Source organism: Fringilla coelebs (genome assembly GCF_963513975.1).
Source record: "Fringilla coelebs genome assembly, chromosome: 36".
Classification (NCBI taxonomy): Eukaryota; Metazoa; Chordata; class Aves; order Passeriformes; family Fringillidae; genus Fringilla; species Fringilla coelebs.
In genome coordinates this window covers 180,229-198,680 of record NC_140062.1, presented here as the reverse complement: position 1 = coordinate 198,680, position 18,452 = coordinate 180,229, and the positions used below count along the sequence as shown (strand labels likewise).

At 57.3% G+C, this 18,452-nt stretch overlaps 1 protein-coding gene across 1 annotated transcript in view; it reads right to left on the bottom strand.

The window, feature by feature from the left end:
- Positions 1 to 17,010, bottom strand: part of LOC311164735 (proline-rich protein 12-like) — a 54,052-nt gene extending 37,042 nt beyond the window's left edge. Inside the window, 3 exon segments of the mRNA XM_084224313.1 lie at positions 1,212 to 1,373; positions 9,435 to 9,547; positions 16,844 to 17,010. Of these exon segments, the coding sequence (XP_084080439.1) occupies positions 1,212 to 1,373; positions 9,435 to 9,547; positions 16,844 to 16,929 (361 nt within the window). The 5' untranslated portion in view covers positions 16,930 to 17,010.
- Positions 17,011 to 18,452: the final 1,442 nt, after the last annotated feature.

Sequence of the window (18,452 nt, the reverse complement as noted above, 5' to 3'; positions counted from 1 at the left end):
TGGGACATTTGGGGACACAATTTGGGGAGGGGGGAACAGCCCTGGGGGGAATGGGGACACCCTGGGACAGTTGGGGACACAATTTGGGGAGGGGGAGACACCCCCAGGGGGAGAGGGGACACCCTGGGACATTTGGGGACACAATTTGGGTAGAGGGGGACACCCAGGTACAAGTGGGGACCCCTTTAGGGGTAAATGGGGACACCCCTGGGGTAAACGGGGACCCCCCACCAAAAAAAAGACCCTGACTCCCCCAGACCCACCAGTCTGCCAGGAGAGGGTGCAGAACTGGGACCCCCACCCCAAACCAAAGCCCCCAGACCCACCAGTCTGCCAGGAGGGGGTGCAGAACTGGGACCACCCCCCCCAAAACAAAGCCCCCAGACCCACCAGTCTCTGGGACGCCCCCCCAAAACAAAGCCCCCAGACCCACCAGTCTGCCAGGAGAGGGTGCAAAACTGGGACCCACCCCCCAAACAAAGCCCCCAGACCCACCAGTCTCTGGGACCCCCCCCAAAAAAGGCCCCCAGACCCACCAGTCTGCCAGGAGGGGGTGCAGAACTGGAACCCCCCCACAAAAAGCCCCCAGACCCACCAGTCTGCCAGAAGAGTGTGCAGAACTGGGACTCCCCCCCCCAAAACAAAGCCCCCAGACCCACCAGTCTGCCAGGAGAGGGTGCAGAATTGGGAACCCCCCCCAAAAAAAGCCCTAAGACCCACCAGTCTCTGGGACCCCCCCCAAAACAAAGCCCCCAGACCCACCAGTCTCTGGGACCCCCCCCAAAACAAAGCCCCCAGACCCACCAGTCCCTGGGACCCCCCCAGAAGCCCCCAGACCCACCAGTCTGCCAGGAGGGGGTGCAGAACTGAGACACCCCCCCCAAACCAAAGCCCCCAGACCTACCAATCTCTGGGACCCCCCCCAAAAGCCCCCAGACCCACCAGTCTGCCAGGAGAGGGTGCAGAACTGGGACCACCCCCCAAAAAACCAACCCCAACTCCCCCAGGAGTGAGTGCAGAACTGGGACCCCCCCCCCAAAAACCAACCCCAGCTCTCCCAGGAGGGGGTGCAGAACTGGGACCCCCCCCAAAACAAAGCCCCCAGACCCACCAGTCTGCCAGGAGGGGGTGCAGAACTGAGATCCCCCCCCCAAAACAAAGCCCCCAGACCCATCAGTCCCTGGGACCCCCCCAGAAGCCCCCAGACCCACCAGTCTGCCAGGAGGGCGTGCGGAACTGGGAGAGCAGGGACGAGGCCGAGGGTCCGGGCTGGGGTCCCCGCGACTCCAGCGCCGAGATCAGGTTCATCACCGAGGCGTCGGGGGCCGCGCCCCCCGCGTGGTGCAGCCCCGTCTCGAAGAGCCCCGACAGCCCTGGGGACACGGGACAGCTTGGGGACAGCTCAGGGACAGCTTGGGGACCCCTCGAGGATGTGGGGACACCATGGCTGTGACCCCTGAAGGACAGGAAAGGAACTGAGGGGACACTTTGGGGTGACCCCGAGTGGGGCAGCCCCATCTCAAAGAGCCCCGACAGCCCTGGGGACACGGGGACAGCTTGGGGACATCTTGGGGACAGCTTGGGGACACCTTGGGGACAGCTCAGGGATGTGGGGACACCATGGCTGTGACCCCTCAAGGACAGGGAGGGAACTGAGGGGACACTTTGGGGTGACCCTGAGTGGGGCAGCCCCGTCTTGAAGAGCCCCGACAGCCCTGGGGACAGGGGACAGCTTGGGGACAGATTGGGGACAGCTCGGGGACACCTTGGGGATGTGGGGACACCATGGCTGTGACTCCTCAAGGACAGGAAAGGAACTGAGGGGACAGTTCAGAATGACCCCGAGTGGTGCAGCCCTGTCTCGAAGAGCCCCGACAGCCCTGGGGACAGGGGGACAGCTCGGGGACACCTCAGGGACACTTTGGGGACACCTTGGGGATGTGGGGACACCGTGGCTGTGACCCCTCAAGGACAGGGAGGGAACTGAGGGAACAGTTCAGAGTGACCCCGAGTGGGGCAGCCCCGTCTCGAAGAGCCCCGACAGCCCTGGGGACACGGGACAGCTTGGGGACAGCTCGGGGACACCATGGGGACAGCTTGGGGACACCTTGGGGATGTGGGGACACCATGGCTGTGACCCCTCAAGGACAGGAAAGGAACTGAGGGGACACTTTGGGGTGACCCTGAATGGAGCAGCCCCGTCTCGAAGAGCCCCAACAGCCCTGGCGACAGGGGACACCTTGGGGACACTCTGGGGACACCTTGGGGACAGCTTAGGGGATGTGGGGACACCATGGCTGTGACCCCTCAAGGACAGAAAACGCCTTGGAGGGAATTGAGGGGACACTTTGGGGTGACCCCGAGTGGTGCAGCCCCGTCTCGAAGAGCCCCGACAGCCCTGGGGACACGGGACAGCTTGGGGACATCTTGGGGACAGCTTGGGGACAGCTCAGGGACACCTTGGGGACATGGGGACACCATGGCTGTGACCTCTCAAGGACAGGGAGGGAACTGAGGGGACACTTTGGGGTGACCCTGAGTGGTACAAAGAGCCCCGACAGCCCTGGGGACACGGGGACAGCTTGGGGACAGCTCGGGGACACTCTGGGGACACCGTGGGGACACCTTGGGGATGTGGGGACACCGTGGCTGTGACCCCTCAAGGACAGGGAGGGAACTGAGGGGACAGTTCAGGGTGACCCTGAGTGGTGCAGCCCCGTCTTGAAGAGCCCCGACAGCCCTGGGGACAGGGGACAGCTTGGGGACAGATTGGGGACAGCTCGGGGACACCTTGGGGATGTGGGGACACCATGGCTGTGACTCCTCAAGGACAGGAAAGGAACTGAGGGGACAGTTCAGAATGACCCCGAGTGGTGCAGCCCTGTCTCGAAGAGCCCCGACAGCCCTGGGGACACGGGACAGCTTGGGGACATCTTGGGGACACCTTGGGGATGTGGGGACACCGTGGCTGTGACCCCTCAAGGACAGGGAGGGAATTGAGGGGACACTTTGGGGTGACCCTGAGTGGTGCAAAGAGCCCCGACAGCCCTGGGGACACGGGGACAGCTTGGGGACAGCTCAGGGACACTCTGGGGACACCTCGGGGACACTTTGGGGACACCTTGGGGATGTGGGGACACCATGGCTGTGACCCCTCAAGGACAGGAAAGGAACTGAGGGGACAGTTCAGAATGACCCCGAGTGGTGCAGCCCCGTCTCGAAGAGCCCCGACAGCCCTGGGGACAGGGGACAGCTTGGGGACACTCTGGGGACACCTTGGGGACAGCTTGGGGACATGGGGACACCATGGCTGTCACCTCTCAAGGACAGGGAGGGAACTGAGGGGACACTTTGGGGTGACCCTGAGTGGGGCAGCCCCGTCTCGAAGAGCCCCGACAGCCCTGGGGACAGGGGGACAGCTTGGGGACAGCTTGGGGACAGCTTGGGGACAGCTTGGGGACAGCTCGGGGACAGCTTGGGGACAGCTTGGGGACAGCTGGGGGACACCTTGGGGACACTCTGGGGACACCGTGGGGACAGCTCAGAGATGTGGGGACACCGTGGCTGTGACCTCTCAAGGACAGGGAAGGAACTGAGGGGACACTTTGGGGTGACCCCGAGTGGGGCAGCCCTGGGGACAGCTTGGGGACATCTTGGGGACATCTTGGGGACACCATGGGGACATGGCAGCCGTGACACTGACCGGGTCAGGGTGACGTGGGGACGTGGCAGCAAAGGGTGGCGGTGACACAGGGTTGGGGTGACAAACGTGGGAGGATTTGGGGTGAGCGGGTGGCGAATGGGAGGTGAGAAAAATGGGGGGAAAGGAGGAAAAATGGCGGGAAAGGTGAGGGGAGAAAATGGCGGGAAATGTGAGGGGAGAAAAAATGGGAATTGTGAGGGGAAAAAGGAGAATATGTGAGATGAAAAAGGGAGAAATGTGAGGGGGAAAAAGAGAAAACGTGAGGGGAAAATTGGTGGGAAATGTGAGGTGAAAAATGGTGGGAAACGTGAAGGGGAAAAGGGAGGAAATGTGAGGGAAAAAGGAGAAAATGTGAGGGGGAAAATGGCGGGAAATGTGAGCGGAGAAAAGGGCAGGAAAGGTGAGGGGAGAAAATAGTGGGAAAGTGACGGGGAAAAGGAGAGTATGTGAAGGGAAAAAGGAAAATGTGTGAGGGGAAAAACAGCGGGAAACGTGAGGCGAGAAAATGGTGGGAAACGTGAGGGGAAAAGGGAGAAAATGTGAGGGAAAAAAGTAGAAAATGTGAGAGTAAACAGGGAGAAATGTGAGGGAAGAAAGGAGAAAATGTGAGGGAAAAAATGGCGGGAAATGGGAGGAGAAAAATAGGGAGAAATGTGAAGGGGAAAAAGGAAGAAATGTGAGGGGAGAAAATGGCGGGAAACGTGAGGGGGAAAAGGGAGGAAATGTGAGGGAAAAAAGGGGGAAATGTGAGGGGAAAAATGGTGGGAAATGTGAAGGGGGAAAAGGGGAAAATGTGAGGGGAAAAAGAAGAAAATGTGAGGGGAAAATTGGTGGAAAATGTGAGGGGAAAAATGGCGGGAAACGTGAGAGGAGAAAATGGTGAGAAATGTGAGCGGAGAAATGGGCGAAAAATGTGAGGGGAGAAAATAGTGGGAAAGTGAGGGGAAAAAGGAGAGTATGTGAAGGGAAAAAGGAAAATATGTGAGGGGAAAAACGGTGGGAAACGTGAGGGGAGAAAATGGCGGGAAACATGAGGGGAAAAGGGAGAAAATGTGAGGGAAAAAAGAAAATGTGAGGGGAGAAAGGAGAAAATGTGAGGGGAAAAATGGCGGGAAATGGGAGGAGAAAAATAGGGAGAAACGTGAAGGGGAAAAGGGAAGAAATGTGAGGTGAAAAAAGAGAAAATGTGAGCGGAAAAAGGGAGAAATGTGAGAGGAAAAAGGAGAATATGTGAGGGGGAAAATGGCGGGAAACGTGAGGGGAGAAAGGAGAATATGTGAGGGGAGAAAGGAGAATATGTGAGGGAAAAAATGGCGGGAAACGTGAGGGGAGAAAAGGGCGGGAAACGTGAGGGGAGAAAAATGGCGGGAAAATGTGAGGGGAAAAAGGAGAATATGTGAGGGAAAAAAGGAGAAAATGTGAGGGGAAAAAAAGGAGAATATGTGAAGGGAAAAAGGAGAATATGTGAGGGGAAAAAGGAGAATATGTGAGGGGAAAAATGGCAGGAAACGTGAGGGGAGAAAAGGGCGGGAAAATGAGGGAGAAAAGGAGAAAATGTGAGAGGAAAAATGGTGGGAAACGTGAGGGGAGAAAAGAGAAATGTGAGGGGAAAAGGGATACGTGAGGGGAAAAATGGTGGGAAACGTGACGGGTAAAATGGCGAGAAACGTGAAGGGAAAAAGGGCGGGAAACATGAGGGGAAAAAGGAGAATATATGAGGGGAAAAATGGCGGGAAATGTGAGGGTTTTGAAAAGGGAGGAAATGTGAGGGGAAAAGGAGAAAATATGAGGGGAAAAGGAGAAAATGTGAGGGGAAAAAGGAGAATATGTGAGGGGAAAAAGGAGAATATGTAAGGGGAAAAACGGCGGGAAACGTGAGAAGAAAAAAGGGAAGAAACGTGAGGGAAAAAAGGAGAAAATGTGAGGGGAGAAAATGGCGGGAAACGTGAGGGGAAAAGGGAGGAAATGTGAGGGGAAAAAGGGTGGAAATGTGAGGGGAAAATGGTGGGAAATGTGAGGGGGGAAAAGGGGGAAATGTGAGGGGAAAAATGGGGAAATGTGAGGGGAAAAAGGAGAAAATGTGAGGGGAAAATTGGTGGGAAATGTGAGGGGAAAAATGGCAGGAAACTTGAGGGGAGAAAATGGTGAGAAATGTGAGCGGAGAAATGGGCGAGAAATGTGAGGGGAGAAAATAGTGGGAAAATGAGGGGAAAAAGGAGAGTATGTGAAGGGAAAAAGGAAAATGTGTGAGGGGAAAAATGGTGGGAAACGTGAGGGGAGAAAAGGGCGGGAAATGTGAGGAGAAAAATGGGGAGAAACGTGAAGGGGAAAATGGAAGAAATTTGAGGGAAAAAAAGAGAAAATATGAGGGGTAAAAGGAGAAAATGTGAGGGGAGAAAATGGCGGGAAACGTGAGGGGGAAAAGGGAGGAAATGTGAGGGAAAAAAGGGGGAAATGTGAGGGGAAAAATGGTGGGAAATGTGAGGGGGAAAAGGGGGGAATGTGAGGGAAATAAGGTGAGAAATGTAAGGGGGGAAAAAGGACATGAGGGAGGAATTGGTGGGAAATGTGAGGGGAAAAAGGATGGGAAACAAGAAGGGAGAAAGGAAGGAAATGTGAGGGGAAAATGGGTGGGAAATGAGACAATAAAGCAAAAAAAAATGTAAAGGGAAAAATTGGTGGGAAATGTTATAGGAAAAATCATGAGAAAAGAGAGGAAAATGAGAGCGTTCAACTTGAGAGGAAAAAATGGCGGCAAACGCGGGAAAGGAAAGAGCCGGAAACGTGAGAGGAAAAAGGGTGGAAAATGTGAGGGGAAAAAAGGGGCATGAGGGAAGAATTAGTGGGAAATGTGAGGGGAAAAAGGGGGAAATGTGAGGGGAAAAAGGGGGAAATGTGAGAGGAAAAAGGGGGAAATGTGAGGGGAAAAAGGGGGAAATGTGAGAGGAAAAATGGTGGGAAATGTGAGAGGAAAAATGGTGGGAAATGTGAGGGGAAAAATGGGGGAAAATATGAGGGGAAAAATGGGGGGAAATGTGAGGGGAAAAATGGGGGGAAATGTGAGGGGAAAAATGGGGGGAAATGTGAGGGGAAAAATGGGGGGAAATGTGAGGGGAAAAAGAGCAGGAAACGTGAGGGGAGAAAAGGGAGGAAATGTGAGGGAAAAAAGGTGAGAAATGTGAGGGGGAATAAGGGCATGAGGGAGGAATTGGTGGAAAATGTGAGAGCAAAAAATGTGGGAAATGTGAGGGGGAAAATGGGGGGAAATATGAGGGGAAAAAAGGGGAAATTTGAGGCGAAAAAGCAGGAAACATGAGGTGGTAAAGGGAGGAAATGTGAGGGGAAAATGGTGGGAAATGTGAGGGGGAAAAAGAGAAAATGTGAAGGGAGAAAGGAGAAAATGTGAGGGGAAATGGGGGAAATGTGAGAGTAAAAAGGGGAAAATGTGAGAGTAAAAAGGGGGAAATGTGAGGGGGAAAAGGAGAAAATGTGAGGGGGAAAAGGGAAATGTAAAGAGAAAATGGGGGGAAATGTGAAGGGAAAACGGGGGGAAAATGGTGGGAAAAATGGTGGGAAATGTGAGGGGAGAAAAGAGAGGAATGTGAGGGGAGAAAGGAGAAAATGTGAGGGGAAATGGTGGGAAATGTGAGGGGAGAAAGGAGAAAATGTGAGGGGAAAAAGAGAGAAAATGTGAGGGGGAAATGGTGGAAAATGTGAGGGCAAATGAGGGAAAATGTGAGGGGAAAAAGGGGGAAATGTGAGGGGTAAAAAGAGGAAAACATGAAGTGAGAAAAGAGAAAATGTGATGGGAAAAAGAGGGAAAATGTGAGGGGAGAAAATGGCGGGAAACGTGAGAGGAGAAAAGGGAAAAAAATGTGAGGGAAAAAAAGGGAAAATGTGAGGGGAAATGGGAGAAAATGTGAGGGGAGAAAAGTGAGAAATGTGAGGGTAAAAAGGAGGAAATGTGAGGGGGAAAAGGGGGAAATGTGAGGGGAAAAAGGGGGTGACAGGAGGTGACAAGGGTGAGAAAAGAGGTGACAAAAGGTGACAGGGGGTGACAGTGGGTGACAGAAGGGGACAATAGATAACAAAAAGTGACAGAAGGTGACAGAGGTGACAGCAGGCGACAGAAAGTGACAGTAGGGGACAGAGGTGACAGCAAGAGACAAAAGGTGACAGAGGTGACAGCAGGCGACAGGGGGTGACAGTAGGGGAGAGAGGTGACAGAAGTGACAGTGGGTGGCAGGGGGTGACAGGAGGAGACAAAAGATGACAGAAGGTGACAGCGGGTGACAGGGGGTGACAGAGGTGTCAGAAGGTGACAGTAGGAGACAAAAGGTGACAGAAAGTGACAGTAGGTGACAGAGAGTGACAGTGAGTGACAGAGGGTGATGGGGTGTCAGAAGGTGACAATGGGTGACAGTAGGTGACAGAGGGTGAAAGAGGTGACAGTGAGTGATAGTAGGTGACAGAGGGTGACAGAAAAAGACAGAGGGTGACAGAAGTGACATTGGGTGACAGGGGGTGAAAGGAGGAAACAAAAGATGACAGAAGGTGACAGTGGGTGACAGTAGGTGACAGAGGGTGACAGAAAAAGACAGAAGGTGACAGAAGCTGACAGCAAATGGCAGAGGGTGACAGTAGGTGACAGAAAATGACAGCAGGTGACAGATGTGACAGAGGTGACATCAGTGACGATAGGTGACAGCAGGTGACAGTAGCTTACAGTAGGTGACAGAGATGACAATTGGTGACAATCGGTGACAAAGGTGACAGCGGGTGACAAGGGATGACAGCAGGTGACAGAAGGTGACAGAAGGTGACAGAGATGACAGCAGATGACAGAGGTAACAGTGGTGACAGTAGGTGACAGTAAGAGACAGCAGGTGACAACTGGTGACCGAGAGGGACAGAGGTGACAATCGGTGACAGTGGGTGACAGCAGGTGACAGTGGGTGACAGTAGGTGACAGAGACGACAGCAGGTGACAGAGGGTGACAGAAGGTGACAGAGATGACAGTGGTGACAGAAAATGACAGTAGGTGCCAGCAGGTGACAGAGAGCGACAATCGGTGCCAGCAGGTGCCAGCAGGTGACAGTAGGTGACAGTAGGTGACACCAGGTGACAGAGGGTGACACCAGGTGGTAGCAGGTGCCAGTGGGTGCCAGCAAGTGACAGAGGGTGACAGAGGGTGACAGCAGGTGACAGAAGGTGCCACCACGGTGACAGTAGGTGACAGAGGGTGACAATGGGTGACAGAGGGTGCCACCAGGTGCCAGCAGGTGACAGTAGGTGACAGAGGGTGACAGTAGGTGACAGTAGGTGACAGTGGGTGACACCAGGTGCCAGCAGATGACAGTAGGTGACAGTGGGTGCCAGCAGGTGACAGTAGGTGACATTGGGTGACAGTAGGTGACACCAGGTGATACCAGGTGCCAGCAGGTGACAGTAGGTGACAAACGGTGACAGCAAGGTGACAGCAGGTGACACCAGGTGACAGAGGATGACAGAGGATGACAGTAGGTGCCAGCAGGTGACAGAGGGTGACACCAGGTGCCAGCAGGTGCCAGCAGGTGACAGTTGACAGTAGGTGACAATGGGTGCCAGCAGGTGCCAGCGGGTGTCACCAGGTGACAATGGGTGCCATCAGGGTGCCATCAGGTGTCACCAGGTTCCACCAGGGTGTCACCAGGTGGCACAGGTGCCCCGTGTGCCATGGCGGCTCCGTACCTGGCGGGTGGTGGTTGGCCGCATAGCCCTGCAGCGGGTGCGGCGCTCCGTACGGCTGCCGGTGCAGCAGGTCAGGGTCGGGGTGGGACCCCCGCGAGCCCCCGTACACCAGGCTGGGACAGACAGACAGACAGACAGGTGTGTTACACGGATTGTCACACCCACCCCGTCACAGACCCCCCCGTACACCAGGCTAAGGACAGACAGACAGACAGACAGACAGGTGTGTCACACAGGTGTGTCACCTCCCCCCCTATCACAGACCCCCCCCGTACACCAGGCTAAGGACAGACAGACAGACAGGCAGGTGTGTTACATCACGGGATTGACACCTCCCCCCTGCCATCACAGACCCCCCTCTACACCAGGCTGCGGACAGACAGACAGACAGACAGGTGTGTCACACGGGTGTGTCACCTCCCCCCTATCACAGACCCCCCCCCCCCGTACACCAGGCTGGGGACAGACAGACAGACAGACAGACAGACAGGTGTGTTACATCACGGGATTGACACCTCCCCTATCACAGACCCCCCCGTACACCAGGCTAAGGACAGACAGACAGACAGACAGACAGACGGGTGTGTCACATGGCATTGTAACACCCACCCCAGCACAGACCCCCCCGTACACCAGGCTGTGGACAGACAGACAGACAGGTGTGTCACATGGATTGTCACACCCACCCCATCAGAGACCCCCCCCCCCATACACCAGGCTGCGGACAGACAGACAGACAGACAGGTGTGTCACATGGCATTGTAACACCCACCCCAGCACAGACCCCCCCGTACACCAGGCTGTGGACAGACAGACAGACAGACAGACAGACAGGTGTGTCACATGGCATTGTCACCTCCCCCATCACAGATCCCCCCCGTACACCAGGCTGGGGACAGACAGACAGACAGACAGACAGACAGACAGGTGTGTCACATGGGTGTGTCACCTCCCCATCCTCCCCATCACAGACCCCCCCGTACACCAGGCTGGGGACAGACGGAGAAACAGACAGGTGTGTCACATGGCATTGTCACACCCACCCCAGCACAGACCCCCCCGTACACCAGGCTGGGGACAGACAGACAGACAGACAGGTGTGTCACATGGCATTGTCACACCCACCCCAGCACAGACCCCCCCGTACACCAGGCTGGGGACAGACAGACAGACAGGTGTGTCACATGGCATTGTCACACCCACCCCAGCACAGACCCCCCCGTACACCAGGCTGGGGACAGACAGACAGACGGGTGTGTCACACAGCTGTGTCACACAGCATTGTCACATCTCCATCCCCCCCATCACAGACCCCCCCGTACACCAGGCTAAGGACAGACAGACAGACAGACAGGTGTGTCACACAGGTGTGTCACACAGCATTGTCACCTCCCCCCATTACACCAGGCTGGGGACAGACACACAGACAGACACACAGACAGACGTGTCACACAGGTGTGTCACATGGTTGTGTCACCTCCCCCCTATCACAGACCCCCCCCTGTACACCAGGCTGGGGACAGACAGACAGACAGGTGTGTCACACAGGTGTGTCACACAGATTGTCACCTCCCCCCCGTCACAGCAGGCTGGGGTCAGGACAGGTGTGGCTGTCACCGTCCCACAACGCTGTGACAGGTGTGACACAGGTGTGTGACAGGTGTGACACAGGTGTGTGACACTCTGACACAGGTGTGACACAGGTGTGTGACACTCTGGTGTATGACACAGGTGTGACACAGGTGTGAGACACTCTGGTGTGACACAGGCGTGACAAAGGTGTGACATAGGTTGTGACACTGACACAGATGTGAAACAGGGGTGTGACACTCTGATGTGACACTCTGATGTGACACACCTGTGTGACACTGGTGTGACAGGTGTGACACAGGTGTGAGACACAAGTGTGTGACACTCTGGTGTGTGACACTCTGGTGTGTGACAGGTGTGACACAGGTGGGTGACACTCTGGTGTGTGACACAGGTGTGTGACACTCTGGTGTGTGACAGGTGTGACACAGGTGTGTGACACTCTGGTGTGACACAGGTGTGACACAGGTGTGTGACACTGGTGTGACACTCTGGTGTGTGACACAGGTGTGACACAGGTGTGAGACACTCTGGTGTGACACAGGCGTGACAAAGGTGTGACATAGGTTGTGACACTGACACAGGTGTGAAACAGGGGTGTGACACTCTGATGTGACACTCTGATGTGACACACCTGTGTGACACTGGTGTGACAGGTGTGACACAGGTGTGTGACACTGGTGTGTGACACTCTGGTGTGACACTCTGGTGTGACACAGGTGTGACAGGTGTGTGACACAGGTGTGTGACACAGGTGTGTGACACTCTGGTGTGACACAAGCGTGTGACACAGGTGTGTGACACAGGTGTGTGACACTGGTATGTGACACAGGTGTGTGACACAGGTGTGTGACACTCTGGTGTGTGACACTCTGGTGTGTGACAGGTGTGACACAGGTGTGTGACACTCTGGTGTGACACAGGTGTGTGACACTGGTGTGACACTCTGGTGTGTGACACAGGTGTGACACAGGTGTGTGACACTCTGGTGTGACACTCTGACATGTGACACTCTGGCGTGTGACACAGGTGTGACACAGGTGTGTGACCCGCGCTGACACTCAGGTGTGACACACCCACACATGTGTGACACAGGTGTGACACAGATGTGTGACACTGGTGCATGACACTCTGGTGTGTGACAGGTGTGACATAGGTGTGCGACACAGGTGTGACACAGGTGTGACACAGGTGGCGTGACACGTGCTGACACTCAGGTGTGACACACCCACACAGGTGTGACACAGGTACAGGTGTGCCAGACACACACACACACAGGTGTGCCACCCCAAACCCTGCTGCACCCCAAATCCTGCTGCACCCCAAACCCTGCCGCACCCCAAACCCTGCTGCACCCCAAACCCTGGGTAAGGAAATCACTGCACCCCAAACCCTGCTGCACCCCAAACCCTGGAGCACCCCAAACCCTGCTGCACCCCAAATCCTGCTGCACCCCAAATCCTGGAGCACCCCAAACCCTGCTGCACCCCAAATCCTGGAGCACCCCAAACCCTGCTGCACCCCAAATCCTGCTGCACCCCAAACCCTGCTGCACCCCAAACCCTGGAGCACCCCAAATCCTGCTGCACCCCAAACCCTGCTGCACCCCAAACCCTGCTGCACCCCAAACCCTGGAGCACCCCAAATCCTGCTGCACCCCAAACCCTGCTGCACCCCAAACCCTGCTGCACCCCAAATCCTGCTGCACCCCAAATCCTGGAGCACCCCAAATCCTGCAGCACCCCAAACCCTGCTGCACCCCAAATCCTGCTGCACCCCAAACCCTGCTGCACCCCAAATCCTGCTGCACCCCAAATCCTGGAGCACCCCAAATCCTGCAGCACCCCAAACCCTGCTGCACCCCAAATCCTGCTGCACCCCAAACCCTGCTGCACCCCAAATCCTGCTGCACCCCAAATCCTGGAGCACCCCAAATCCTGGAGCACCCCAAACCCTGCTGCACCCAAAATCCTGCAGCACCCCAAATCCTGGAGCACCCCAAACCCTGCTGCACCCCAAACCCTGCTGCACCCCAAACCCTGCTGCATCCCAAATCCTGCAGCACTGCAAACCCTGCTGCACCCCAAATCCTGCTGCACCCCAAACCCTGGAGCACCCCAAACCCTGCTGCACCCCAAACCCTGCTGCACCCCAAATCCTGGAGCACCCCAAACCCTGCTGCACCCCAAATCCTGGAGCACCCCAAACCCTGCTGCACCCCAAACCCTGCTGCACCCCAAACCCTGGAGCACCCCAAATCCTGCTGCACCCCAAACCCTGCTGCACCCCAAACCCTGCTGCACCCCAAATCCTGCTGCACCCCAAATCCTGGAGCACCCCAAATCCTGCAGCACCCCAAACCCTGCTGCACCCCAAATCCTGCTGCACCCCAAACCCTGCTGCACCCCAAATCCTGCTGCACCCCAAATCCTGGAGCACCCCAAATCCTGCAGCACCCCAAACCCTGCTGCACCCCAAATCCTGCTGCACCCCAAACCCTGCTGCACCCCAAATCCTGCTGCACCCCAAATCCTGGAGCACCCCAAATCCTGGAGCACCCCAAACCCTGCTGCACCCAAAATCCTGCAGCACCCCAAATCCTGGAGCACCCCAAACCCTGCTGCACCCCAAACCCTGCTGCACCCCAAACCCTGCTGCACTCCAAATCCTGCTGCACCCCAAATCCTGCTGCACCCCAAACCCTGGGTAAGGGAATCACTGCACCCCAAATCCTGGAGCACCCCAAATCCTTCTGCAATGGGACGCCAGCACCCCAAATCCTGGAGCACCCCAAAACTTGATCCAACAGGGCCCAGAGCACCCCAAATCCCTCAGCACCCCAAATCCCTCAGCAGCCCAATCCCAGAGCACCCCAAATCCCTCAGCACCCCAAATCCCAGGTAACAAGAACCCAGCACCCCAATATAGCTCAAACACCCCAAATCCCAGCACACCCCAAATTCCGAGCACTCCAAATCCCGCTGTAATGGGATCCCTGCACCCCAATACAGCTCAAACACCCCAAATCCCAGCACACCCCAAATCCCAGCACACCCCAAATCCAGGAGTAACGGGACCCCCTCACCCCAAATTCCTCTGCACCCCCAATCTCCCTGCACCCCAAATCCCTTTGTGACAGGACCCCCTCACCCCAAATCTCCCTGCACCCCACCAAATCCCTTTGTGACAGGACCCCCTCACCCCAAACCCAGCACACCCCAAATCCAAGAGTAACGGGATTGCAGCACCCCAACACTGCTGGGACACCCCAAATCCCAGCACACCCCAATCTCTGGTGTAACGGGACCCCATCACCCCAAATCCCCCTCACCCCAAATCCCCCTCACCCCAAATCCCAGAGTAAGGGGATTACATCACCCCAATACTGCTGGGACACCCCAAATCCCTCAGCACCCCAAATCCAGGGGTAGCGGGACCCCCTCACCCCAAATTCCTCTGCACCCCAAATCCCAGCACACCCCAAACTCCAGTGTAATGGCACCCCACACCCCAAATTCCTCAGCACCCCAAATCCCAGAGTAATGGGATTGCAGTACCCCAACACTCCTGGGTCACCCCAAATTCCTCAGCACCCCAAATCCCAGAGTAATGGGATTGCAGCACCCCAAACCCTGATGTAACGGGATTACCACATCCCAAATCCCCTGCACACCAAATTCCGGCATATCCCAGATCCCGGAATAATGGGATCACAGCATCCCAAACCCCAGCACACCCCAAATCCTGGTGTAATGGGACCCCTCACCCCAAACCCTGGTGTAACGGGATCACAGCACCCCAAACTGCCTGCACCCCAAATCCCGGTGTAACAGAACCCCCTCACCCCAAATGCCAGCACACCCCAAGTTCCTGAGCACCCCAAATCCTGCTGTAACGGGATCACAGCATCCCAAATTCCTCTGCACCCCAAATCCCAGCACACCCCAAATCCCGGCGTAATGGGATCACAGCATCCCAAATTCCTCTGCACCCCGAATCCCAGCACACCCCAGATCCCGGAGTAATGGGATCACAGCATCCCAATACTCATGGCACACCCCAAATCTCGGCGTAACGGGATCACAGCATCCCAAATTCCTCTGCACCCCAAATCCCAGCACACCCCAAACTCCAGTGTAATAGCATCCCCACACCCCAAACCTCTCTGTAATGGGATCACAGCATCCCAAACCTCCTGCATTCCAAATTCCAGCACACCCCAAATCCCAAAGCAATGGGATCACAGCATCCCAATACTCATGGCACACCCCAAACCCCGGTGTAACGGGACCCCTGTACCCCAAATCCTGCTGTAATGGGATCACAGCATCCCAAACCTCCTGCATTCCAAATTCCAGCACACCCCAAATCCCAAAGCAATGGGATCACAGCATCCCAATACTCATGGCACACCCCAAACCCCGGTGTAACGGGACCCCTGTACCCCAAACACTGATGTAATAGGACCACAGTATCCCAAACCTCCTGCACCCCAAATCCCAGCGCACCCCAGATCCGAAAGTAATGGGATCACAGCATCCCAATACTCATGGTGCACCCCAAACCCCGGTGTAACAGGACCCCTCACCCCAAACCCCGGTGTAACGGGATCCCAGCATCCCAAACCTCCTGCACCCCAAATTCCAGCACATCCCAAATCCCAAAGTAATGGGATCACAGCATCCCAATACCCATGGCTCACCCCAAATCCCGGTGCAACAGAACCAACTCACCCCAAACCCCAGCACACCCCAAATCCCAGTGTAACGGGATCCCTCACCCCAAATCCCAGCACACCCCAAATTCCTGAGTAACGGGACCCCCTCACCCCAAAGCCCAGCACATCCCAAATTCCTGAGCACCCCAAATCCCGGTGTAATGGGACTCCTCATCCAAAATTTCTCTGCACCCCAAACCCCAGCACACCCCAAATCCTGCTGTAATGGGATCACAGCATCCCAAATTCCTCTGCATCCCAAATCCCAGCACACCCCAGATCCTGCTGTAATGGGATCACAGCATCCCAAATTCCTCTGCACCCCAAATCCCAAAGTAATGGGATCACAGCACCCCAAATCCCAGCACACCCCAAATCCCGGTGTAACGGGATCACGGCATCCCAAACCTCCTGCACCCCAAATCCCAGCACACTCCACATCCCGGTATAACGGGACCCCCTCACCCCAAACCCCTCTCACCCCAAACCCCCCTCACCCCAAACCCCGGTGTAACGGGACCCCCTCACCCCAAATCCCGGTGTAACGGGAACCCCTCACCCCAAACCTCCCTCACCCCAAATCCCGGTGTAACGGGACCCCCTCACCCCAAACCCCCCTCACCCCAAATCCCTCTGTAACGGGATCACAGCATCCCAAACCTCCTGCACCCCAAATTCCAGCACACCCCAAATCCCGGAGTAACAGGATCCCAGCATCCCAAACCTCCTGCACCCCAAATCCCGGTGTAACGGGACCCCCTCACCCCAAACCCCCCTCACCCCACATCCCGGTATAACGGGACCCCCTCACCCCAAACCCCCCTCACCCCAAATCCCGGTGTAACGGGACCCCCTCACCCCAAACCTCCCTCACCCCACATCCCGGTGTAACGGGACCCCCTCACCCCAAACCCCCCTCACCCCAGATCCCGGTGTAACGGGACCCCCTCACCCCACATCCCGGTGTAACGGGACCCCCTCACCCCAAACCCCCCCTCCCCCCAAATCCCTCCTCCCCCCTCCCCCCCTCGCCTCGGTCCCGCCGCCCCCCCCTCCCCCTCCGGTGCGCGCCCCCTTCCCCCCCTCACGATCCCCCCCTCACCTGGCCTTGGCCGAGCGCTCGTAGCTCCAGCCGGGCCCGGCGCTCAGCGGGTCCCCGAACCCGGCGGCCGGGTAGTTCCTGTCCATGGGGGCGGCGCCCCCCGGGGCCGGGCGGGGGTCGAGGGCCGGGGGGGCCGGGGGGCGGCCGGGCGGGGGGCGCCTCACGGAGCCGCCATGATGGAGCGGGGCCGCGCGCCGCCGCTTCCTCCCACACTGCACCGCGCGGGGCCCGAGCGGGGCCGCGCGGCGGCGGGAGCGCGGCGGGAGGGGCGGGGCGAGCGCGGGCCAATGGGGAGAGAGGGGCGGGGTCGGTGCGCTGCCGTATAAGGGAAAAGGGGCGGGGAAAGCGGCGGGGAGAGGCAGCGTCTGCGGCGGGAAAGGGGCGGGGCCGGGCGCGGCCGTAAATGGGCAAAGGGGCGTGGCCACGCTGTGGCGGGAGCGCTGAGGGGGCGGGGCAAGCTCCGACAAAAGGGCGGGGCGACGCACTTCCATATATGGAAAAGGGGCGTGGCTAGACGGCGGCGGGAGCCCTTAGGGGCGGGGACAAGGGGGCCACAATAAGGGATTAAAGGGCGGGGTCAAGCGCCTCCATATAAGGGAAGGGGGCGTGGCCACGCAAAGGCAGGAACGCTGAGGGGCGGGGCCAAGCGGCGTCTATAAGCGATAAAGGGGCGGGGCTACGCGCCTCCATATATGTAAAGGGAAGTGGTATACGGACGGTGGCGGGAGCCCTTGGGGGCGGGGCCAAGCGGCATCTATATGGGATAAAGGGGCGGGGCCAGGCCTTTTCTATAGGGGAAGGGGCGGGGCGAGTAACGGCGGGAGAGAGAGAGCAGGGGCGCGGCCACGCCGTGCCTATAGAATGAAAAGAGGCGGGGCTTTCTCCCTATAGGGGCGTGGCTTGAAACAGCCTGGAGAGGGGCGTGTCTAATCTGCTGCGAGCTACTGGGCGGAACTGGTTCAAACTGGGAGCTGAGAGACAGAGGGGGGGCGGAACCAAAACGCTGCCCCCACCCGGACCCTTTTCCCCGCCGCACTTCCGGTTCCGCCACTTCCGCCTTCCGCTGTGGCACCGGAGCCGGTCGTGAGGGGAGCGCGCGCCCAAACCCCAAAAACCCCAAAAATCCCCAAAAAAAACCCCAAAAAAACCTCCCGAGACCTGTTGAAATTCTGCTCTCGATCCCTCCAGGAGCCTCCCGCAGCCTCTGGCGGGGCTGAGGCGCGGCCATGACCCGGCACGGCAAGAACTGCACGGCGGGGGGCCGTGTACAGCTACCACGAGAGGAAGAAGGACACCGGTACCGGGAGGGGATCCGGGGGGTTTGGGCACTTTGGGGACACGGCCGGGAGGTGACATTTGTGTCTCCGTGTCCCTCGCAGCGGCCTCGGGTTACGGCACGCAGCGGGTGCGGGTGGGCCGTGACGCCATCAAGGATTTCGATTGCTGCTGCCTGTCCCTGCAGCCCTGCCGGGACCCCGTGGTGACGTGAGTGAGCCCCGAAACAGCCCCGAAACGGCCTGAAATCGGCACGGAAATATCTCCGAAATAACCCTGAAATAACCCTGAAATAGTCACAGGAATAGCCCCAAAATAGCCCTGAAATAGCCAC